Genomic DNA, 26,100 nt, shown 5'->3' on the forward strand with positions numbered 1-26,100 from the left:
AATATTAGAGGAACATATTAAAATCAAATATTTGATTTTATTCAGATTTTATTGCTATTTTATTTGCATAGGAAAAATATGCGTTTTTCAAAATTTCATTATAGGCCCAAATAAATGTTCACCTTGTCCGGCTTATTTTTAGAGGACGGGGAAAATTTATTTCGGAATTTTTGGAGTCCGTCTAGTACTCTTTTTCTTTCTTTTTCTGCACGCTGGAATTATTTAAAAAAAAAAGGAACCGACTTCGGGCCGTACCCGGCCAGGAGACCTCGGGCCGACCCTTTATAAGCCGCCGCTCCGCACCCCGCAGCCCACCCCAGCCGCCCGCCCCGTTAGCCCTAGCCACCGCTGTCGCCGTCTGCCGCTGCCGCCGCCGCCGCTGCCGCACAAAATTTCGCCGTGGACCGCCGTTGACCGGTTGGTTTTCTACGGATAACCCCGGTTTTCTTATTTTTCTTCGATTTATTTTCGATAGATCGGTTTTTCCGACGGTTTATTTATTTTACGGACGTTCGTCCGTTCGTTCGTTTAAACGAACACCGATCACTCGTTAATCACAGACAGCGAACGTTCGTTCATTAGCCTGTTCGTCAGTTTTCTTTTTCTCGGATTTTTCGCGATTATTTCCGATCACGATTTCTGATCTGATTTTTGTTTTAGCGTATCTTTTCGTTCGTCTATCGGAATTAGGCGATTCAAGCGCCTAGATCTTCTTCTCGAAGCCCTCTTTCCGCTTAACCAACTTGAACAAGATTTTGGTACTATAAAATTTGACTTTAGTCCAGATTAGTAAACGGATCTTGTTTCTTTCGCAGTTTGTGTTTCGTTGCTCCGTTTGATTTGATTCTTTTTGCAAACCAGAGTTCTTAAGTTGAACTTTCTGGTTAGATCTTGTTATTTGAGTTCTACCCGTGCATTTTTGCTTGATTGCTTATGTATGTTATTGTTTGTTTGCGATACAATTCCCGGAGTGCGAAGCGTGCTACTACGAGTCACTAGGTTTTGCGGATCGTCAGCAAGGCAAGTAACACATTGATCATACTCCTTTCATACCCAGTTTTTATGCATTAGTTCCAATCCTCAAACACTGCATGATTAGGATGTGATTAACTTGTGGGTATTGGGAAGTAGTTGATGAGGTAGAACCTATTACCTGTTTTATTATCAAACCCTTGGGAGTTACTTTTACGCTGTGCTTATTGCCATGCTATGCTCGTAGACGTGGTTTGGTGAGTGAATCCATGACAGATGTGAGATTGTTAATTAATGGTTCAACTTAAGGTGGCTACTTCAATACACATCTGGGTGGATTGCTTGTTTGGGCACCTGGGGAATCCAGTGTTGTCCTAGGAGATCCTGGGGTATCCGTGTGATCATCCTACGGTCCACCACCCAGGCTCAAAGGGATCGTGAGATATTTCATGCTAGAAACTTCCGTGTGCAGCCACAAGCTATTATGGGCTCTAGCATAGTTGAGTATGTTGCATGACCTCTTCCAGTGGTAGGTTAGTAGATGTAGAGGGATGTAGGTTGGTGCTGTCTACCCGGGGTTAGAGTTAATGCTTCTGAAAGACTGTGTCTCGGTCATCCGTTTCTCAAACACCATGTAGTTTGAGAAATCCAACGGAGGAGATCGAGTCTTGTGGGGAAAAGTGCGCAAACCTCTGCAGAGTGTACAATCTAATCATGGTTAGCCGTGTCCCCGGTTATGGACAATCTTGAGTATCTAGTACTTGGATTATCAAATGTATATCATCACTCTATTTTAATATGTTGGGTTGATAATTACTTTTAATTGGGATTGAGTTGGAGGTACCTTCTCAATGATGTTTCAACTACCATGATAGTTAAATAAAATCTATTCCTTTGTTGTAGGAAAAAAATGGCTTTTAGCAAAAACATATAACCATAGAGCATCCACCAGCCATATATGCATGTAGTGATAGCTTTTATGTGTTCAGTGCTCTACTGTGTTACATTGCTAGCATATTCCATGTGCTGACCCGTTTTCGGGCTGCAACATATTATGTTGCAGACTTTTCAGACGACGAGTAAAGGTGCGATAGGTCGTTGTCATGCACTCAGCTATGCCGTTGGAGTTGATGGACTCACTTTATCTTCCAAGCCTTCCGCTGTTATCATATTAGAGGGCCTTAAGCCTTATTTATTGTAATAAGTTTTCTTTTTTGAGACATTCAATGTAATAAGTGTGTGATTGCTACTCTGCTATAAATCCTTCGAGTACTGTGTGTGTCAGCATTACCGATCCAGGGATGACACTGAAGCACAGAGACTTGACCATCTGAGGTCGGGTCGCTACAATGTTTGTATTTCCAATGTTGTAATTTGTCTGACATGCATACAGACAAACGGTTCGTTTAAAGTTTCACTTTGCCTCCACTACGTGTCGCTTCCCATCTTAGTTTTGACATCCCATTCGGTTCATGCTCCGACACATCTTGACGAGATCGATGGATGTTGAGATATCAAGTGTGTGTCATGCTAGGAGATAAATGTTTGGTGTGTTTCTATGATAGAAATGACCCGGGGGGTCTGTGGGGATCGGAGGGAGTATATTGTACGTACAAAAGTGAAACGAACGTACTGTACCCACCCTAGTCCTCTTTCAATCGATCTCCGGACCCCGAGATGAAACCGAGAGAGAATGAGTGGGTGCATGTGTGATACCTAAGGCAGATTCAAAATTTTGAACCGATGATCATAGCATCAGCAAATCATATATAAAGGGTATTCAATGTTCATTTCGCTTTTGAACATACAATATACTCCATCCGATCCTTTCTAGTTTACATATATGTTTTATGTGTATTCAAAGTATCTCTACTTTGATCAAACTTACAGAAAAAGGTATCAACATTCAACAACGCCCAATCAATATTGTTAGATTCGTACGTACTCCTATATTTGTATTGAAACAAAGATGGTTTCCAATTTGTTTTCAAACACGTGAATGTGCTTGTTCTCGCGCATGCTCTTCCTACTATGATTTGGCCATGTATAACCAGTCCAATAGTAACTTTTTTAAGCTCCCTGTCCAATAGTACTAGTGGAGTACTGACAACATTTGCAGTAGAGTATGCAGTGCTCATAGTACTAGTAGTATACTCTCTCAGTGGCAGAGCCAGGAATTAAAGATCAGGGGGACAAATGACTCAAAATTTTGATAACTGGGGCCAAATTAGAGTAATACATGTATTTTTTCAAAATTGTACACTGTTCATCTCCAAATTAGGACTAAATCAGGGTTCTTAGGGGGGGCAGGGCCCCTGCTGGTCCCCCTTTCTCCACCACTGGTCCCTCTGTTTTTATTTACTCCGCATAAAATAGAGGGAGTACTAGTAACACTCCGCCGACCTCTCTCTCTTCTAGTAGTAGTATAAATAATGCGGGCGGGGGAGGGGGAGGGACATCGGTTTGCTCTCAACTGCGGTCCCACAAGCGAGCGAAAATGCAAGACGAAGCGCGTTCCATTCGGTGAGCGACGTGGAGGGTCCAGTGTGTCGGGGTGCAACGCGAACGCGACAAGAGTGATGTACAGTCAAAACCGATTGACCGGTCGTCACCGGGACCACTATTCACAGCAAAACCTTAGCAGCTCGGCCTACGCCAGCTACTTGCCGGCCGGTCACCACTGCCCCAAAACCACACCTCCTCTCCAACCCATTCCCCCACCTTTCGATCCCCTAGCTCGCATCAACCGTCCCCTAGTTCGCCGGAAAGCCATGGTGTGCCGCAAGAGCACGTACTACAAGATGCTGATGCCGGAGTGCCGCGCAAAAATCGCAGCAGCGGTCGGCACCCCAGACCTCCGTTCCCAAGCTCGCTTTGCGGCGGGCCAATCCACAAGTTCTCTGGAGCCAAGCTCCGAGGAGGAGGAAGTCGATCCATTGTTCATGGCGGAGGTCCCGGCGCAGAAGGCCCCCGATGCATATGAGATGATGGACGTCAACTTCGTGCCGGCGTCCGGGTCCCCCATGGTACATGCGGACCAGCGGTTCAACCTGGTGATCCTAAAGGAGGACCGGGAGGCGGAGGCTCAACTTGACGCGGAGCGGGCAGATGCCGCTGCCATCGAGGCCCTCCTGCAGGCGGAACCGGATGTTGTGGATGTGAACCGGGCGGCGGAGGCTCAACTTGACGCGGAGCACGCGAATGCCGCTACCATCGAGGCCCTCCTGCGGGCGGAACCGGACGTCCTGGATTTGAACCGGGCGGCGGAGGCTCAACTCAACGCGGAGCGCGCGGATGCCGCTGCCATCGAGGCCCTCCTGCAAGCGGAACCGGACGTCCTGGACTTGAACCGGGCGGTGCTCGCGTCCGTGTAGAGCGCTCTCACGCTCCGCATGAACGAGTAGCTGGAGGCCGAGGACAACCACGGTGCGGAGACACACATCGGCAGCTACGGCTAGTTCGCGCCGGCAGCCAAAGATGACGAGGCCGTCTTGTTCCGCGAGCAGTGATAGTTTTCTTTATGTTGTTGTTTTTAGGGATATTTTGCTGTGTAAAAACATATATTTATGCAAGTCGCCTGACTTTCATCATTTGGGTCAGTCGACCATTTCAGGCGGTTGGATGAATATCCTACGTCTCCTAACCCTTCTTCTTCCTCACCTCTTCTTCTTCCCTAACAGACGCCCACACGGGCCGTATGGATCTTCCCCAACATGCGGTTGGATAAACATACTGTATGAACGAAAATTATGTGTCAGCGATAGGATGGCTGAGTTTGGTTTGATCACATGCGGTAGCACGTGTCAGTGAGGGTGCGTTCCCTTGGTTGGGTTTGCGGCGTGCAGGAGCGACTGTGTGAGGGTGCGGTGCGACCGCGACAGCCGTGCGCAAGTGTACCTCCTTTTCATTTTGAAAATTTTAGGCAAGCGTGGCAGTGTGGCGAAGTATGGCAATGCAAGGCCTAGACCCAAATAGGATACAAGTACATACGTACTACTTGTGTTAAAAAACAAAGGTGGGGTTTTCCTTCGCGGGATTGATCGATACAAATCCTCGTTTGGCGTGTCAATTAATGCGTATTTTTTCTCCAACGCCCAAAGAGCTAACCATCTCACTCCTCATCGCTTGATTAATTCAGCGCCATGAAACCAACCTTCTCACTTCCGCATGCATGCAAGGGTATATTAATGTCCTTGGTTGCTAGTATGAGGCAAACCCCATCAATTTTGCCTCGATTAGTGTTAGTGCCCTTCTGCAAATGGTAATTTTGATACTGGCCTTGTGTACAAAAAATGGAGGTAGTAACTATTTGACTTCCTTTCCCATTGCGGTGACGTTGATGATATCTCGAACGTTGTGGTTTGGCGAAGTGCGTTCGACGGGGAACACATTGAGGGAGACCATGGTAAGTCGTTCGCAAGTGTCGCCTGCAAGCCGAGACAACCGCCTTCTATGCATCCAGGAAGTCCGTTGAACCAAAGGACGCGTAAATGTACTAGTACTACACAATAGCGTCGTCCGTCCAGTTTAGTGCGGTAAGGTGGTTTCTCGAAGAAGATGATGGAGAAGCAGAGTCAGCGAAGAGTGAAATGATGGTTGCTTCGTCTGTGCTTTGTGACTTGACGCCTCACTGCTTTGTGATTTGTGATAGAAGGGATAGGGGAGTAGACTCTGTGCTCTATACTGTACATGTGTCCAAGCACGGGAGAAAGAGGAGAGAGGTTGCATTTTTCTATTCCTTCAATCAATCAATTAGGGAGCTTTGGTTCCATCTTTTTGGCTTTGGCAGTGATACGTCTCCAATGTATCTATAATTTATGAAGTATTCATGCCGTTATATTATCATTCTTTGATGTTTTACAATCATTTTATAGCAACTTTATATCATTTTTTTGGGACTAACCTATTGACCCAGTGCCTAGTGCCAGTTGCTGTTTTTTGCTTGTTTTTTACATTGTAGGAAATCAATATCAAACGGAGTCCAAACATGGCGAAACTTTTTATGGATTTTTTATGGAACAGAAGACATCCAGTGGGCCAGAGAAGCACCTGGGGGGTGCCCCGAGGGGGCACAACCCACCAGGGCGCGCCCGGGGGCTCAGGCGCGCCCAGGTGGGTTGTGCCCACCTCGGTGGCCTCCTACACCCCCTCTTTGCCCTATAAATCACCAAATATTCCAAAAACTCTCGAGGTAGTCCTAGATCAGAAGTTCCGCCGCCGCAAGCCTCTGTATCCATGAAAACCAATCTAGACCCCGTTCCGGCACCCTGCCGGAGGGGGAGATCATCATCGGTGGCCATCTTCATCATCCCAGCGGCCACCATGATGAGGAGGGAGTAGTCCACCCTCGGGGCTGAGGGTTTGTACTAGTAGCTATGTGTTTAATCTCTCTCTCTCTCGTGTTCTTGAGATGTCATGATCTTGATGTATCGCGGGCTTTGTTAATATAGTCAGATCATATGGTGTTTTCCCCTCTCTATCTTGTGATGAATTGAGTTTTCCCTTTGAGATTTAGTTTTATTCGATTGAATACTTTTATGGATTTGAGAGCACTTGATATATGTCTTGCAAATGAATACTCGTGGTGACAATGGGGTATCATATTGATTCACTTGATGTATGTTTTGGCACTCAACTCATGGATTCCTGAGGTGGCATTGGGATAATCTATGCATAGGGGTTGATGCACGTTCTTGTCTTTGTTTCTCCAGTAGAAATCTTGGGGCACTCTTTGGGGTTCTTTGTGTTGGATTGAGTATTATGAATCTGAAATTATTTGGTGTTATTTTAGTACGAACTCTTGGATAGATCGATCGGAAAGAATGGCTTCGAGGTGGTTTCGTACCCTGCAAACAATTTCTTCTTATGTTCACTGCTAGATAAGAACTTTGGAGTGATTCTTCGTTGCACGTGAGGGATGGTTATATGATCCAATTATATTAGCATTGTTGGGAGATTGCACTAGAGAAAGTACGGACCCTAGGCCTTATTTTCAAGCATTGCAATACCGTTTGTGCTCACTTTTATCGCTTGCTACCTTGCTATTTTTTATTCAGATTATAAAAATATATTTCTACCATCCATATTACACTTTTATCACCATCTCTTCACCGAACTAATGCACCCATACAATTTACCATTGTATTGGGTGTGTTGGGGACACAAGAGATTTCTTGTATTTGGTTGCAGAATTGTTTGAGAGAGACCATCTTCATCCTACACCTCCCACGGATTGATAAACCTTAGGTCATCCACTTGAGGGATATGCTACTGTCCTACAAAACTCTGCGCTTGGAGGCCCAACACGAGTCTACAAGCATAAAGTTGCGTAGTAGACATCAAGCTCTTTTCTGTCGCCGTTGCCAGGGAGGTGAGGTAAGCGGCACTCACATCCCGTCCACGAAGCTCTTTTCTGGCGCCGTTGCCGGGGAGGTGAGTGCATGAAGGTATATCTTTAGATCTTGCAATTGAATCTTCTAGTTTCTTGTTTATCACTAGTTTGGTTTATAAAAAGAAAACTACAAAAAAATGGAATTGAGGTTGCATCATATTATTCACCTTTATAATGTCTTTCGTGAAAATGATGGAAAGGAAAACTGTGCTCAATTAATAGAAGAAGAATTCTATGAAATGTTTGACAAAAAATCTTTTAATGATGAGAATGATTGCAATGTTGTTAGTATGAATTCTTTGAATATCCATGATGCTAATGATATGCAAAGCCATAAGCTTGGGGATGCTATGTTTGATGAAGATGATATTTTTAGTCCCCCAAGATTTGATGTGCAAATTTGTTATAATGATTGCATGCCTCCTATTTATGATGATTATAATGATGAAAGTGGATTTGGAGAGGTCATGACTTTATTTAGTGATGAATCCACCATTTTGGATGAGGCTTCAATTGACTATGATAACAAAGTTGCTATATATGATGATTATGGTGATGACATGTATGCTATAAAGAATAATTATAACCATGAAACTTGTCATCATGATTTTAATTTTCAATCCCATGATAGTTATTTGTTTGAGTTTGCTCCCACCACTATTGATGAGAAGAAATTTGCTTATGTGGGGAGTAATAAAATTTCTATGCGCGTGAATCATGAAAAGAATGCTTTATGTGATAGTTATATTGTTGAATTCATTCATGATTCCACTGAAAATTATTATGAGGGAGGAACATATGCTTGTAGAATTTGCAACAATATCAAGTTTCCTCTCTATGTGTTGAAAATCTTGAAGTTATGTTTGTTTTGCCTTCCTATGCTAGTTGATTCTTGCTCCCAAAAGTTATTTGCTCACAAAATCCCTATGCATAGGAAGTGGGTTAGGCTTAAATGTGCTTGCCATGTGTTTCATGATGCTCTTGTTATGTTTCAATTCTTTATCTTTTATGCGAGCATCATTGAAATCATCATGCCTAGCTTAAAAAGCATTAAAGAAAAGTGCTTGTTGGGAGAAAACCCAACACTTTTACCTATTGTTTTTGTGTGTTCACATGATTAAGCTACTTTAGTAATCATGTTTTATTGTTTTTGTTTCAATAAAGTGCCAAGTAAAGCCTTTGGGATAGTGTGGATGATAGTTGACTTGAATCTGTGCAGAAACAGAAACTTTTACCTTCAGTCCAGGAATTTTCAAAATTCACTAGAACGTGCTTTTGATCTGAATTTTTTACAGCTGATAGATATAAAAATTCCTTACGTTGTCCTAATGTTTTAGAATTTTTGGAGTAGCAGAAGCATGGTTGGAGTACAGATTACTACAGACTGTTCTATTTTTGACAGATTCTATTTTCATTTCATAGTTTGCTTGTTTTCTAGTTTCTATGGCTTATATTGCTCAATATAAATTGTGGAAATGATATGTTACAGTGGGCATTGTGTGGAAACACTTATGAATCTTGTCTTTGACAGTACCAAAGTGAAATGGTTTGCTCTTTATCATACTAACCTATCTCACAAAGTTCCGTTAAGTTTTGTGTGATTGAAGTTTTCAAGTTTTGGGTGAGATGTCGATATGAGGAGAATAAGGAGTGACAAGACCCTAACCTTGGGGATTCCCAAGGCACCCCAAGGTAATATTCAAGGAAGATCCAAGCAACTAAGCTTGGGGATGCCCCGGAAGGCATCCCCTCTTTCGTCTCCAACATTATTGGTAACCTCACTTAGAGCTACATTTTTATTCGTCACATGATATGTGTTTTGCTTGGAGCGTCATTTTCTTTTGTTAGGATTTGCTTTCTGTTATTTAGAATAATGTTTTGCATATTTCTTTTCAATAAAAATGTCAAGGATAGTCTTTACCATGCTTATTTTGCAAGTATATGAGTTGTTGTTTCAAAACAGAAAGTTTATCGATGTTGCAAAAGTTCTCGAGAAAAGTCTGAATGTGATAAGTGTTGAAACTTTTTACACAATAAGCTATGATAAATTTTCTACAGTGTGGTAAATTTTCATAATTTTTGGAGTTAAACAAGTATTGATACTCTTGCATTCTTTACATAGTGTACTGTTTTGGCAGATTGCTGTTATGTTTGCATTGCTTGCATATGTTTGCTTGTTTAATGATTCTATTTGAGGATAGGAGTATTAAATATGCAGAGGCATTTAGTATGCAATGTTGAATAATAATTTTTGTGATTTGCTACAGTAGAGAATGATAAGATTTTTGCATTGGTTTATACTAACTTATCTCACGAGTTCTTGTTGAGTTTTGTGTGGATGAAGTTTTTGAGATTTAGGGAAACCGTGATATGCGAGGAATTAAGGAGACACAAAGCTCAAGCTTGGGGATGCCCAAGGCATCCCAAGTTAATATTCCAAGAAGTCTCAAGCATCTAAGCTTGGGGATGCCCCGGTAGGCATCCCACCTTTTTTCATTAACAATTATCGGTTAGTATCGGTTGAGCCTAAGTTTTTGCTTCTTCACGTGAGTTGTGCTATTCTTGGAATGTCATTTTGTTTTGTTTTGCTTGCTGTTTTTACTTAGATATGAAAACTTTTAAATAAGAGAGAGTCCTCAAATAGCTACCCATTTACTTAACTACTCGTTTGATTTTCACTTATATCTTTTTAAAGTAGCTTGTCTTTTACTCTTGTGCTTCACTTATATCCTATGAGTAAATTGTTGAATGAATTGAACATCATGAATTTGAAATTATATGTTCATATCATGCCTAGTGGTAGCTTCACATTGGGTTTGGAAAGTGAAATCTTTTGAAGCTTGACAACCACAATATTGGTCATACAAGTAATTCCTGAATGATTAGTAGAAGGAAGAGAACTTTCACATGCAAATACACTATCTTGGAAATCTTTTGTGATTGTGAGCCCCCATCAAAATATTATATGCGAAAATTGTTGACGTTGAAGGGAGACAATGTAATGATTTATGTTTGTTCATATTCATGTAGAAGTTATATTGTCATAGATCCTTCAACATGTGATGCTTGCCCCCCATCTTTGCTAGCCAAAAACTCCGCACCAAGTAGAGATACTACTTGTGCATCCAAAAACCCTTAAAACCCAAATCTTATTTTCAAGAGTCCACCATACCTACCTAAGGATTGAGTAAGATCCTTCAAGTAAGTTGTCATCGGTGCAATAAGGCAATAAAAAATTGCTTCTAAAAGTGTGAGATCATTTAGTGTAAGAGAAAGTTGAGCGTTGTACGAACTTGTGATGGTAAAGAATAAAAGCGACAGACTGCATAATAAAGGTTGCCATCACAAGGGGCAATATAACGTGATGTTCTTTTGCACTAAGGGGTTAAGCATACAAACAAATAAGTGCATGGCAACCTCTGCTTCCCTCTGCGAAGGGCCTATCTTTTACTTTATGTATTTACTTTTATGCAAGAGTAAAAGTTTTTCTCTCTATTCCTTTTTATTTTTCTACTTTGGCAAGCATCATGTGGCGAGGAAAGATCTAGGCACATATGTCCAGTTGAATATGGGTAGCATGAGTTATTATTGTTGACATCACCCTTGAGGTGAATACGTTGGGAGGCGAAACTATGAGCCCCTATCTTTCTATGTGTCCGGTTGAAACGTTTTGCTCATGTGTATGCGGTGAGTGTTAGCAATCATAGAAGACTATATGATGGTTGAGTATGTGGAGCTCTTACTTAGACTCTGTTGAATAAGTTGAATTGCAATTGTTTGGTGACCAAGAATATAGGTTGTTGAGTTTCAAGAGAATTCATTGTTTGAACCTTAACATGTGAATTGGTTGCTACTTTGTCATGATGAGTTTTATGAGAAAGAATTGTTGTTATGATGCTAGGAAAAGTGAGTTAAATTATCATTGATCAAACGTATGCACTTTGCTAGCATTCACACTTCATAAATTATTTCTTTTATCATTTACCTACTCGAGGACGAGTAGGAATTAAGCTTGGGGATGCTGATACGTCTCCAACGTATCTATAATTTATGAAGTATTCATGCCGTTATATTATCATTCTTGGGTGTTTTACAATCATTTTATAGCAACTTTATATCATTTTTTGGGACTAACCTATTGACCCAATGCCCATTGCGAGTTGCTGTTTTTTGCTTGTTTTTTACATCGCAGGAAATCAATATCAAACAGAGTCCAAACACCGCGAAACTTTTATGGATTTTTTATGGACCAGAAGACATCCAGTGGGCCAGAGAAGCATCTGGGGGGTGCCCCGAGGGGGGCACAACCCACCAGGGCGAGCCTGGGGGCCCAGGCGCGCCCAGGTGGGTTGTGCCCACCTCAATGGCCTCCTACACCCCCTCTTTGCCCTATAAATCACCAAATATTCCAAAAACCCTCGGGGTAGCCCTAGATCAGAAGTTCCGCTGCCACAAACCTCTGTATGCATGAAAACCAATCTAGACCCCGTTCCGGCACCCTGCCGGAGGGGGAGATCATCATCGGTGGCCATCTTCATCATCCCGGCGGCCACCATGATGAGGAGGGAGTAGTCCACCCTCGGGGCTGAGGGTTTGTACCAGTAGCTATGTGTTTAATCTCTCTCTCTCTCTCTCTCTCTCTCGTGTTCTTGAGATGTCCGATCATCGCGGGCTTTGTTAATATAGTCGGATCATATGGTGTTTTCCCCTCTCTATCTTGTGACGAATTGAGTTTTCCCTTTGAGATTTTGTTTTATCGGATTGAATACTTTTATGGATTTGAGAGCACTTGATATATGTCTTGCAAATCAATACTCGTGGTGATAATGGGGTATCATATTGATTCACTTGATGTATGTTTTGACACTCAACTCGCGGATTCCCGAGGTGACATTGGGGTAATCTATGCATAGGGGTTGATGCACGTTCTTGTCTTTGTTTCTCCGGTAGAAATCTTGGGCACTCTTTGGGGTTCTTTGTGTTGGATTGAGTATTATGAATCTGAAATTATTTGGTGTTATTTTAGTACGAACTCTTGGATAGATCGATCAGAAAGAATGGCTTCGAGGTGGTTTCGTACCCTACAAACAATTTCTTCTTATGTTCTCCGCTATATAAGAAATTTGGAGTGATTCTTCGTCGCACATGAGGGATGGTTATATGATCCAATTATATTAGCATTGTTGGGAGATTGCACTAGCGAAATTACGAACCCTAGGCCTCATTTTCAAGCATTGCAATACCGTTTGTGCTCACTTTTATCGCTTGCTACCTTGCTGTTTTTATTATTTTTATGGACTAGCATATTAATCTAGTGCCTAGTGTTAGTTCCTTTTTTGCCTATTTATTTGTTTCACAGAAAACCATACCAAACAAAGTCCAGACGCGATAAAAGTTTACGGTGATTTTTTATGAATAAGGAGAGATCCAGGAAGCTTCAGAAGGTGCACAGGGCCCCACAAGCCCAAGGCGCACGACCCATGAGCTTGCGGGACCTTCAGGACCCCCTAGCGATTGTACTGCGGGTTAATTAGCGAAAACGGCATGGAGGTATCTACAAAATGTGCGGCAACGACTGACTTGGGCTAGCTGGCGCCACTTGGCTCTCTCTGATTCGCTCTGGACTAAATCATCACATATGCCACAAGTTGTAGGACGGCGGGGTGGACATTTGCAAGTTCTAGGATCAAATCGTCACATTTTGTGCAAGTTCTAGGAGTCGGGGGTCCTTTTACCTCTTCATTACCGCATCAAGGCGCACTAACACTTTTTTATGAGACGTGACGATGATGGGACCCCTACCCACGTCCACACGTAATGTTGACTGATGGGATGTATGCGCTTCACCGCCATGTGGGCTGGTGGATGTAATTGGTATGAGCTAATGCCAAACCATACCATCATGACACACCAAAGCGAGAAAACTTTACGACTAAGGAACTACAACGCAGAGAGATTTCCGATGTCCAAAACAACATGAACCCAATGAAAAATTTGGCAAGGACGAAATTGCTGAAGCACCTCAGATATGGACTCATCATTGAACAAAGGGAGACTCATTGAACCAGTTTCAAGACCGGCGACTAAAGAATGAAGAACAGATCGGAAGATCTGAGGAGTGTCTCTGACTTGAAGACTGGTTCAGAGGCTCCTAACGTGTACCACCTGGCACCTATATAAACCAAGGGGTAAGGCTCGTAGAGGACACACAACGATCTCGAGGTAGATCACATGTACTTTGTACTCGATAGTAAATCAATACAACAATAGCAACACATAGGGGTTTATCTCAGAGGAGAGCCCGAACTCGGGTAAAACATGTGTCTTTGTTACCATCATGACAAGGCTACTAGATTGGGACCCTCTACCCGAGATCTGCCGTAATCGACTCCATCGGCCGTTGACAATGAAGTTGCACAATGGCGATTCCCCATTACAATGTCTTCTAAACACGGGAGATCACTGAAGCACATTGATGTCGTTGTAAGAATGAGGCATTTCAAAGAAAGCATACCAAATCCATGTCATGTGATGCCATTGCTTCCAATATGACGGTGGCCTCTTTGATGTGACCTTAGTACATCCCGCGCAAACCATTCGGGCAGTTCTTTCATTGCCAATGCATGCAATCAATTGAATCAAGCATACCTGAAAAACCTCTTGCCTCTCCAGCTAGCAACTTTTCTGTGTCCTCCTCATTTGGTTCTCTTAGATATTCTGCTCCAAACACCTCCACCACGTCGCGAACAAACTTGATAGTTTCTTTAGGCATGTGCTTTCCCCTATCCGGACCATCTCACCAATGACATCAACAACGGTACCAAGTGCAAGCATCCTCGTAGCAGCCGTGCATTTCCGCTTAGCAGAGAATGATAGTTTTCCGCAACAATCCCTAGTGAGCTTTAAGTAGGGATAGTGTGCCTCCACTCCCTCCACCACGCGCAAGAATAAGGGTTTGCGCATACATAAGCGTTAGTGAAACCATTCATCTGGGAATGTTGGTCCGGGATCAACCTTGTAGAGCAGCCATGCTCCAGAGACCTGATCCCGGTTCAGAACTCTTCTTGCTTTGAGCGAACCCTTGAAGTATAGAATGTGTTCCACCTCTCGGTCCATTTCCCGAAGGATGCTCATGATCACAATCATCTCCGCTTCTTCGTCTCAATTCGATGAATCAAAGAACTACTTCTTTTGAATTAATTCATCAAGCTCCGTTGGTCATACTCCTCATCCGATGAATCATTGTCTTGCCTACAAAACGATCACCAAAAACTGGTTGGACAATGTGTAGAACACATTGAGGGCATGATGCAGTCCAAAAGGAGCTGGAAGTGCCACGACGGCGTCTAGGCCGGCGAGTGTCCACGGCTGCGAGAGTGACGGGAGGAGTGTTGTGGCGGTGCTGACGGCTGAGGGCTCGGTACGGCGACGGAGCTAAGGGAGGGCTAGCACGGATGAAGAAGAAGAGGTACTCAGATGAGAAGAAAATGGCAGGTTACGGGTGGATTGGTTTCCCCACCATCTCCCAATATCTTTTCCTTTTGGTCTGCTGCCCCAGCACAGCCCTGTCACCGCCATGCGTCCGATTCGATCCCGTGTGCAACCCGAGGCCACCGCATGTGCGCTTCTGGCTGGCTCCCACGGACGGCGAACCGTGCCCCCACGGTACGGTGGCATTGGCTCCCTTCGTACTGTACTGTACCCGCCGTACTGCAGCTACGCGGAAGCTGCGAAATCCGCGATCCACGCTTAGTGCGGTCTCCGTTTCCCCGTAAAATATGTATCCAGATCTCGCACCACTCCTGCCGAAAAGGAATCGACGACAGCGAGGAGGTCACCTGCATATACAAACTCCACTCCACTACCTACCAGGCTACCACTTGACACCCTCTGCGCTCCAGGAACAACGTGGTGCGCCGCGTGCCTGACCCCGATCTCTGCGGTGCTGCCCGTACGTAGCAGGTTCGGCCGATTCCCCGCGCGTGCGCACTGCACGGCGATGTGCGATGGCATGGCAGCGCACGGCACGGCACCGGAACGTGCAGGGCGCAGCCGAAGCTGCTGCGTTCGCGCGACTGCCCGTGCTCGTGCCTCCCCAACAGGTCCATCGCCCGGTAGTAGCTTCCAGAATTCCTCTTTTGCAGCCCGGGAGGGAACCCGGTAAGGCTGGTCATACTGGGAGTAACATAGCAGGTAACATAACACGTCTCAATTTTTTTTGCTTACATGACATGTATTCAATAAGGAGAGATGGTTGAAGTAGCATAATATGTTACTGTAACATAACATATCCCAAGGCAAAATGAGTCTATATCTTAATAAATAATGGTTTGCATGATACCACATACATGTTACATCCCACTATAAAGGTGGTAACATAGACTAGTAACATATGCATGCGCCTAGTCCAAATTACTCCCCATTGTGATCAGCCTAAAAATCAGGAGGCGCGGGGTACAGGTGGCGCCGCGCCATTGGCCGGAGGTGCGTCATTAGCGGCTGCGCTCGGGCGGAGCGCCCAGCGCCGTGCGATGGTTGGCCCGACTGACGTCACGCCACCACTCGCCGGAAAGATTCCTCGCACCCCGATCCGCGCAAAGCGGTCCCGCCAGCCACAAAAGCAGCACGCCCCTCACTGCGTGTGGGCCAAGGCTCGAAGCGGCCCCACGCTTCAGTGGCACATACCGTTGGAGGCGCGTCGCCTGGTGACGTGGCCTCCGCTCCGGGTCAAGCAAGGCATCTCTCTATCAAGAACCCCATACCTTACCGGTTAATTAATTAACCAATCGGCACATATCATCATCGAAAGTAGTACTAGTCGCCACGATAACGACCCTTTCGCTCGCTGACGAAGGGTCCCACCTCATAGGCGCCCCCACCCGCAGACACACAAAAGTCCAAGATGACTAGGGAATGAACCACCCGGGGCGTGCGCCGCGCAAGCTCACGAAGATTAATATTTCTTCCCTGTCGCGATCGATTTGGAGTAAGAAAATAGTTTACGCCATAAAGAAAAGCGGAAAAACAAAGGCAAAAGCCCCCCGTCCTTCCCCAGCCTGCTTTCGAATCCACACCACCACTGCACCACCAATCGCCCTCTTCTCCCACCCAGCCCAGTCCCCGCTCCCCTCCCCGCCGCCTCCATCCCCTTCTAGGGTTAAGGGTTCCATGCGATCTCGCCGCCGACGGGAACCCTAGGTAGGAGCGTCTCCTCTCCGTTCGAATCTCGAGTCGTCGCCACAAAACAAATGGGCAAGGGCGGGCAGGACGAGGCCGCGCGGCCGGATGGATCCGGTTCCCCCGGGGCCGACCCCGACGTGCCCGTCTTCCCCTTCTGGGCGCGCACCCCGAGCGACTGCCTGGCGGAGCTCGGCGTCTCGGCGGACCGCGGCCTCAGCTCCGACGACGCGGCGGCGCGGCTGCACAAGTACGGGCCCAACGAGCTGGAGCGCCACGCGCCGCCGTCCCTGTGGAAGCTGGTGCTCGAGCAGTTCAACGACACGCTCGTCCGCATCCTCCTCGCCGCCGCCGTCGTCTCCTTCGTGCTCGCGCTCTACGACGGCGCCGAGGGCGGCGAGGTCAGGGCCACCGCCTTCGTCGAGCCGCTCGTCATCTTCCTCATCCTCATCGTCAACGCCGTCGTCGGGGTCTGGCAGGAGAGCAACGCCGAGAAGGCGCTCGAGGCGCTCAAGGAGATCCAGTCCGAGCACGCCACCGTCAAGCGCGACGGCCGCTGGAAGCATGGGCTCCCTGCGCGCGACCTCGTCATCGGAGACATCGTCGAGCTCCGCGTGGGCGACAAGGTCCCCGCCGACATGCGTGTGCTCCAGCTTATCAGCTCTACCCTCCGTGTTGAGCAGGGATCCCTCACTGGCGAGACCTCTTCGGTTAACAAGACCAGCCACAAGATTCATCTCGAGGACACAGATATCCAGGGGAAGGAGTGCATGGTCTTTGCTGGCACCACCATTGTCAACGGCAGTGCCGTCTGTGTGGTGACTGGAACTGGCATGGCCACTGAAATAGGCAAGATCCATTCGCAGATCCAGGAGGCATCGCAGGAGGAGGATGACACACCGCTGAAAAAGAAGCTCAATGAGTTCGGTGAGGCGCTGACTGCCATTATTGGAGTGATATGTATCTTGGTTTGGCTCATTAACGTCAAGTATTTCCTCACCTGGGAGTATGTGGATGGCTGGCCGACGAATTTTAAGTTCTCATTCGAGAAGTGCACATATTACTTTGAGATTGCAGTGGCACTGGCTGTTGCTGCAATTCCAGAGGGCCTGCCTGCTGTGATCACCACATGCTTGGCACTAGGCACCAGGAAGATGGCTCAGAAGAATGCACTCGTGAGAAAGTTACCCAGTGTTGAGACATTAGGTTGCACAACAGTGATTTGCTCTGATAAGACAGGAACTCTGACCACCAACCAGATGTCAGCGGTGAGGCTTGTGGCAATTGGGAGGTGGCCCGATACACTTAGGAACTTTAAGGTTGATGGTACCACTTATGATCCAAGTGATGGCAAGATACATGACTGGCCAACTTTGAACATGGATGATAACCTCCAGATGATTGCGAAGATAGCTGCACTCTGCAATGATGCAAGTATTGCACACTCTGAGCATCAATATGTTGCTACTGGGATGCCCACAGAGGCTGCATTGAAGGTATGATTTGTTAATGAAGCAAGATATAAACATATACATATGTTGCATGTTGCTTTTACTTGTCAATTCTACAATCTAATTTGAATGCTTTTTAAGATAACACTGTCTCTATTTCATTAACTTACAGTAATTTTATCACTTGTACTGGGGAGTGATTGTATTATGCATGTGCCAGGTTTTGGTCGAGAAAATGGGGCTCCCTGGTGGATATACTCCATCTCTGGATTCATCTGATTTGCTAAGTATGTTGATTTCTTTTGTGAACAATACTATATAATCTGATTGCATTATTAACCTTTTATGTAGAAAGAGAAGACCTGACATAATTTTTGTATCTTTGTTGTTTGAAGGGTGCTGTCAATGGTGGAACAACGATGCTAAAAGAGTAGGGACACTGGAATTTGATCGCACTAGAAAATCAATGGGAGTTATTGTGAAAAAAGCAGAGACTGGAAAGAATTTGCTGCTTGTGAAGGTATTTGGAGTATTTCATATCGTTTAGTTCTGTTGTGGATTAACATATGTTGCACTTTTGTATTTCAAGTCGTCTAGTGCGTATAAATATTATTTTTCTGGAATTTGGCTTACTCACATTTTATTCTTCATAATGCTGGAAATAACATAACGTGTATTGTCATTGTACACCGTACCATTTTTTTGCCATCCTTTTCTCTTGAAACTAGGGCTCATCTTTGCCATATCATCAAATCTTAATTCTCTTTATCTAGTTATCAATGCATATTTACTTACTTTCAGTCAGTTGGTTATAGATTCAGCTACAATGTGGCATTGAGTTTCTTATTTGCTTCTGTGAGTAGCAAGTACCATGTATTCATGTCATATTGCTGCTTCCATCCAATGTTTCTGGTCATGTCATTTTCTCTCCTACGAATATTTATGGTAAAAGTGTACTCTTGCAGGGAGCAGTAGAAAATTTGCTAGAGAGAAGTGCCTATATTCAGTTGCTCGATGGATCAGTTGTGCTCTTGGATGAGGGTGCCAAGGCACTCGTATTGTCAACACTTCGTGAAATGTCTGGCAGTGCATTGCGCTGTTTGGGCTTTGCATACAAGGAAGATCTGGCAGAATTTGCAACATATGATGGAGAAGAGCATCCCGCTCACAAATATCTACTTGATCCTGCATACTACTCTTCCATAGAGAATAATCTGATATTCTGTGGTTTTGTTGGTCTAAGGGTGAGACCTTCTCAGTCCATGGAAATTCTGTAAATAAATATGCAGTCCTAATTTGATAACTGCATGTATCTTAAACATCATTATTACTATACTACTACAGGATCCTCCACGAGAAGAAGTCCACAAAGCAATTGAAGATTGCAGGGCTGCTGGTATACGTGTTATGGTGATAACAGGTGATAACAAAGAAACAGCAGAGGCAATATGCCGTGAGATTGGGGTTTTTGGTCCCAGTGAAAACATTAGCTCAATGAGCTTTGCAGGGAAGGAATTTATGGCTCTTCCTGATAAAAAGAAGATTTTGAGGCAAACAGGTGGCCTTCTCTTCTCAAGAGCAGAGCCAAAACATAAGCAGGAAATTGTTAGGCTGCTCAAAGAAGATGGTGAAGTTGTTGCAATGACTGGTGATGGAGTGAATGATGCGCCGGCTCTGAAATTAGCTGATATTGGAATCGCGATGGGCATTACAGGGACTGAGGTCTGCCTTCTTTCTCTTTAAATCAGTCGTTCTTTTTAGTTCTATTTTTAAGATCCATTCCTATTTCGTGTAGTTCATTGTTAGCTTATTTGGTTATTTCCGTAGAAAAATGTCACCTGCTGACATCTCAAGAGTACTGTTTTAGGCTGCACCTAATCACCTTACATATGCAATTGAATCCATTTTGTTAGTGTCTGATTGTCTTCTATCACTTAAGGTGCTTCTACTTGCAATTATTATTATTATCATTATTGTTTAGCGTTTGCTATAGTTGTTTTATGTAATGTTTGCTGCACCATCACAATGATCTGTTACTCATCAACCCTAAGGCTACTTTCCTGCTGAATAGTCGATGCTAGTAACACTCAAGATACACAAAATAAGTCTGCGATAATGATATGATTCCTATTGCCTTCATTAGATTTTCATTGCTTTTTTCATTCATCTTTCTATTTTGATTTAATGGTGTTCCCTGTCCTGCCTCCACTGTATCCTTTTTGTGAAATGTGTTACTCATGATGGCCTTCTGTGATCAAATAATGCATGCTATGTTTGTTAACATGGTGTGGATAGAACCCTAACTTAATGAAAGGTATAAATTGACACGTATGCATGCATTGCGGGCATGAGCAGAGATGAAAACAACAAAGACGACATAATGGTGAAAAATCTGTTTCACTTGCTGCCTGGCCAAGGTCTTGGAAGTTGGGACACATTTTTCTGAGTTCCTAAAGGCGTGTTTTTGTTAGCGGTTCTCACATGTGCAGAGTGGACTTGTAACCTTTTTCCTTTCTCCTTATGATGTGTTAGGTTGCAAAAGAAGCTTCAGATATGGTGCTTGCAGATGATAACTTCAGTACAATTGTCTCAGCTGTTGGTGAAGGAAGGTCCATTTACAACAACATGAAGGCTTTTATAAGGTACATCTTTTTTGTTAGCTATGTTTTAACCATTTCGTTTGCTAATTACTTGAAACATAAAAAACAAATGCAACAAGTTCATATGATCCATGTGGCACTGCAGATATATGATATCTTCGAACATTGGAGAAGTTGCCTCCATATTCCTCACGTCGGCTTTAGGTATCCCAGAAGGCCTCATTCCAGTACAACTTCTGTGGGTCAATCTTGTTACGGATGGCCCTCCTGCAACAGCTTTGGGATTCAATCCACCAGATAAGGATATCATGAAGAAACCTCCTAGAAGAAGTGATGATTCATTAATCACTCCTTGGATCCTGTTCCGCTACATGGTATGTTTTCCTGTATATCGTGCACTTCCTCAAGTATCCTCATCTTAAATCAATTGCTTTGAAGCCCTTACAGTGAATTAATTTACTGTGTTCCACGTAGCTTTTCAGCAATAGCAATTATGGTATATACACTTTTGAACACCTTATAAACAGTCAGCACTTCCGCAACAAGCATTTTGTTAGTATTTATGTCCAGAAATTAAAACAAGAGTTCATTCCTAATTAAATGAACTGGGAGTATAGCTTCCACATGATGTGGTCTTTTGGCACATCATTATGGGTCTTCTGGCCTTATTGATTTTATTGATTTGTGTACTTGCATAGAATATTAATTTGTGAATGGATGCAGTTGTACTTATGTTTGAAATTTATGAACATGTGTGTAGGTTATTGGGCTGTATGTTGGGATTGCAACGGTTGGAATCTTTATCATCTGGTACACTCACGGCTCTTTCCTGGGAATTGATCTGGCTAGTGATGGTCACACTCTTGTTTCATACTCCCAGCTCTCAAACTGGGGCCAGTGCCCCTCATGGGAGGGTTTCAACGTGTCATCATTCACAGCAGGGGCAAGGACATTCAATTTTGATGAGAACCCTTGCGATTACTTCCAGGGTGGCAAAATAAAAGCAACAACCCTCTCCCTGTCTGTCTTGGTGTCCATTGAGATGTTCAACTCACTGAATGCCCTGTCTGAGGATGGCAGCCTTCTGAGCATGCCTCCATGGGTTAACCCCTGGCTTCTTCTGGCAATGTCGGTGTCATTTGGGCTTCATTTTTTGATCCTCTACGTGCCTTTCCTTACCCAAATCTTCGGGATTGTGCCCCTCAGTTTCAACGAATGGCTTTTGGTCGTAGCAGTTGCATTCCCAGTGGTTCTCATCGATGAGGTTCTTAAGTTTGTGGGGCGGTGCTTGACAGCTCGGGCCAGAAAGCAATTAGGAAAGCGGAAGGAAGAGTAGAAGGTAGTGATTGAGTATTAGATCGCCACGGGGGAGTAGACGTCTGGTGAGACCCCTTTATTTTTCTCGAGATCCGAGGGCTCTGCTCTTTGTTGAGCATGATGGAAGTTAGGGTACTCTATAGAACTCATAATCATGCCTCGAGTTTAACAGACTCATTTATTCATTTGTAACAAAAATTGGTGTTACGAATGTGCTGGAGATACAGCATGGTTTCTTGCCCACTTACTACAGTAATCTTTCACTTATATCCACGAATTATTCTGCTCTGAATGCAGTGACACCTCCTGGTTTATGTATTTTTGTCTCGGCCTTGTTCACATAGCGATTCTGCTTATACTCATCCTGGAGTATAAGCCGCTGCCTCTGCCGATCATATACATATCCATAGTGTGGTTACTTTTGTGAAATCAGGAGAATCTGTTACTCCTTATTGGTACGGTACATAACTATTTGATATAACTTTCTTCTACATAAAAGTTTGTACATCGTTTGTCATGTACTACATGCTATAAACACTAAATTGACCGAATATACACGTGCTTCAGTTTGTACAACGTGGACGAAGCACCTTTTGGCTTCACCTGACCTCGTCGCTCTTGATCATGTTCGAGAATACTCCGCTCAGGGACATTCCGTCTAGGTCACCCAAGTTGGTGGTCATGGCAGCAGCGTCAGTCGCCACGGTAGCGGCGGACAGGCTACGCTGAACCTCAGGCGTTTTCACGGGCACGGGCGGCGCCGGCGGCAACATGGTGTCGACGTCCGAGCTGTCTGACGACCCCACCTGCAGCTGCAGCGCGAACTCGAGGCACCAGAGCACGTCCCCCATGGTGGGCCGCTCCACCCCGTACTCGGCGAGGCACTTCTCGGCCGTGTCCGCGAGCTTCTTGAGCGACCCCGGCCGTATCGTCCCGGCGATCCTCTGGTCGACGATCTGGTCGAGCTGGCCGTTTCTGAGACACGGCGTCGCCCACTCCGCCAGGCTCACCATCTCCCGCGGCAGCGTCGGGTCGATGACGGTGCGGGCGCAGAGCGCCTCCAGCAGGACCACGCCGAAGGAGTAAACGTCCGACTTCTCCGTCAGCATCTGCCGCCGGAAGTACTCCGGGTCCAGGTACCCGAAGCTGCCCTTCACCTTGGTGCTCACGTGCGTCTTGTCCAGCTCCGGCCCGTTCTTGGACAGCCCGAAGTCGGCCACCTTGGCCATGAAGCTCTCGTCGAGGAGGATGTTGGCCGACTTGACGTCCCGGTGGATGATGGCCTTGGCGGAGCCGGTGTGGAGGTAGTGCAGCCCCCGCGCGGCGCCGATGCAGGCCTCCAGCCTCTGCTCCCACGACAGGGGCGGGAGGCCGGCGCCGTAGAGGTGGCTCCGCAGCGTGCCCATGGCCATGTACTCGTACACGAGGATCATCTCGCCGCGCTCGTCGCAGTAGCCGATGAGCGAGACCAGGTGCCGGTGGCGCAGCCGGGACAGCATCTCGATCTCCGTGTGGAACTCGTGCAGCCCCTGCTGCGTCCGCCGGTTGCCGCGCTTCACGGCCACCACCGTCTCGTCGCGCATCGTGCCCTTGTACACCTTCCCGAACCCGCCCTCGCCGATGACCATCCCCTCGTCGAACCCGCCGGTCGCCTCCTGGAGCGCCGCGAACGGGATCCTGTACCCGGCGCCGGCGCCGTTCTGCCCGAGCAGGACGGTGTTCCCGTTGCTCTTGGAGAAGCTCCGGGAGCGCGAGCGAGAGCCCAGCGCGCTCGCCGAGAACGGCGACCAGGCGTCGGCCGGCTTCTTCTTCTCCGGCTCCCTCCCGCGCAGCATCTTGAAGGCGATGAACCCGAGCACCATCACCAGCGTGGCCCCGCAGACGGCCGAGCCGGCGATGATCCCGATTTTGACCTTTGAACTGCGCGGGGACGTGGCGGCAGCGCCGGCGCCGGCGCTCCCGACTATACTCATGATCTCGAGGCCGTTGAGGAAGCCGTCAGGCAACGCGTTGTCCTCGGTGGACGACCCGATGCTCACGGTGATGGCGCCCTTGGCGTCCTTGGCGCCCAGGAGGAAGTCCTTGTACACCGGTATGGATAGCCGGTTGAACGTGTCACGCGAAATCTCGTAGTTGTCGAGCACCACCGCCCCGCCGACGTAGACGTTGAAGGCCATTCCCATGGCTGCCTTGCTGACGATGTCGCACCAGTGGAACCGGAGCAGGTAATCCGACCCGGCCGGGGCGTCGAACCTCCAGCTGATGTTGAACTGCACGTTGATGGTGCTGGTCTCGCCCGCCGTGCTCAGCCTCGTCGCCGTCGCGTAGACCTCCGCCGGCGCCGTGTACGCGGACGAGAGTGCCGATTTCTCGTCGTATTTGATCGTCAGGGGCTTGGCGTCTTTGTGCTGCGCTAGGTCGGTGTTGACCTGGAAGCTCTGGTCCGGCAACCACGTCCTCCCCAGCGTGTCGTTGCCGGGCGTGATCTTGGGAACGCCCATGTTGATCCTGTGGATCGTCTCCAGCGCCTGCGTCGACAGCCCGGTGTACTGGACGGCGCCGTCCACCATCCTGGCCATGTCGGCGATGAGCTCGTCGGGGACCGACACGACCTCGATGGCGTTCACGAACGCGAGCTTCCCCGTCGGCGCGAACGCGATCACCAGCGTGTCCCCGGTGACGTTCACGGAGAACTCCCTGAGCTCCGCTGTGCCGTTCTTGGGCGTGTACCCGTTGACGAGCACCGCGCCCTGCACGGACACGTTGAACGCGGCGTCCGCCACCATGTCGTAAGACCTGTAGGGGAAGGGGAAGAAGTGAAGGCGCACGAAGTGCCGGCCGGGCTGCTTGACGGCGAACGTGTAGGAAGCTGGCGCGGTGAACACGCGTGCGGACCGATACAGCTCCGACTCGCCGGACGGGACGACCGCGGTCCGCGATGTGTTGGCCTCGACGCTCTGCGGCGCGGCCAGCGACTTGGCCGGCAGACGCGCGTCCCCGACGAACGTCCGTCCGGCGGCGACGGTGGCGCTCGCCGACGTGCCGCAGAGGACGAGGTAGTTGTCCGCGGGGGTAAACGCGCCACTGGCTGCGCCGAGCAGCACGGACGCGACGAGGAGCCGCACGAGCATGTCAAGAACCGGCGGCATGGTGTAAGAATTCCGGCCAAAGCATCGGGATCGGCACGGGGCTCTAGGAGAAGGGCACGGAGGCCTTCATCGACAGGGATGCGCACAAACTGGAGAGCATCACCAGAGTGGACGATTGCTTTTGTAGAGGTGTTGTTGAGAGTTGACACTTGTTGCTTGACGATGAGGAGCACAAGGAGTTAGCGACTGCTGCTAATACCCACAGGAAGGAAAGTGAATCGATGCTAGGTTTTGATGAGCTCTTGGATGTGGCGGGGGTATTTGATTAGCTGGGGAGCACTGCGTATTGCGGTGTCATTTTCTCAGGATCTCAGGTGGAGAGATAGGCTTGAATTTCATATATTATCAGGAGCCTTTTCCTTGTTTGCGGGGGAAATCAGGAGCTTTCTAATGCCGTCATTTTCTTGGTTTACAGATTGTCTGGCATATATTCGATTCGGTAAATTTCTCGTGTGATCCTCTATGAAGAAACGTCAACATATATATTGTTAAACAAAGACAAGGCGAAAGTTTTTGCAGCGTGTGATGAACGGACCGGGTGCCTCTTAGGTCTCTTTTACTGTCAACTGGTTCTCATTGTCATGTTCCGTGGCACTAGGAATTACTGTAGTACCAACACTGAGGCCAGATAAAAGGTTCCACGAGAGCACGGGGCACCTTTTCTGTTGTGGCCTCTCGCGACATGTCAAATCCCACGGTGACACATTCGCAGTCGCAGGTGAAAACGACTGCGAGGAAAAACCATGCATTTTGTCGTGTGAATCGTGGCCCTTTGTTTAGGAACGTAAAGGGGAACGATCTGATCCCTCGACCATTGTGCTGTGCTCGGCTCGGTGGGAAGGAAGGGCCGAGGAAGTCTCCAACCACCTCCGTCGACCACCGCACGCGACCGGAGCAGCCGTCGTTTTCGTACCACCGTCGTGCGCGCCACGACGACCAGGCGCAGTTCGTACATTCGTTTTCTTTTCCCGGCCGGTGGTGTATGTACGCGTCTCCGGCGCTTACTGGATGGCACTGCTCCTGCTCCTCCTGAGATGGTAAAT

The 26,100-nt window shown here is 46.8% G+C and overlaps 2 protein-coding genes across 2 annotated transcripts; one reads left to right on the top strand and one right to left on the bottom strand.

Moving 5' to 3' along the window:
• Window positions 1-16,386: 16,386 nt before the first annotated feature.
• LOC109780255 (calcium-transporting ATPase 1, endoplasmic reticulum-type) lies at window positions 16,387-22,175 on the top strand. The gene is made up of 8 exons (XM_020338845.4): window positions 16,387-18,036; window positions 18,212-18,278; window positions 18,387-18,511; window positions 18,957-19,235; window positions 19,336-19,713; window positions 20,524-20,633; window positions 20,737-20,965; window positions 21,352-22,175. The coding sequence occupies exons 1-8, from the start codon at window positions 16,612-16,614 to the stop codon at window positions 21,925-21,927; spliced, it is 3,189 nt and encodes a 1,062-aa protein (XP_020194434.1). The 5' UTR covers window positions 16,387-16,611; the 3' UTR covers window positions 21,928-22,175.
• Window positions 22,141-25,300, bottom strand: LOC109780256 (receptor-like protein kinase HERK 1). Its single transcript, XM_020338846.4, has 2 exons — window positions 22,517-25,300; window positions 22,141-22,293 (listed from the first exon to the last, which is right to left on the bottom strand). The coding sequence occupies exons 1-2, from the start codon at window positions 25,055-25,057 to the stop codon at window positions 22,186-22,188; spliced, it is 2,649 nt and encodes an 882-aa protein (XP_020194435.2). The 5' UTR covers window positions 25,058-25,300; the 3' UTR covers window positions 22,141-22,185.
• Window positions 25,301-26,100: the final 800 nt, after the last annotated feature.

Source organism: Aegilops tauschii, chromosome 4, assembly GCF_002575655.3.
Source record: "Aegilops tauschii subsp. strangulata cultivar AL8/78 chromosome 4, Aet v6.0, whole genome shotgun sequence".
NCBI classification, from domain to species: Eukaryota; Viridiplantae; Streptophyta; class Magnoliopsida; order Poales; family Poaceae; genus Aegilops; species Aegilops tauschii.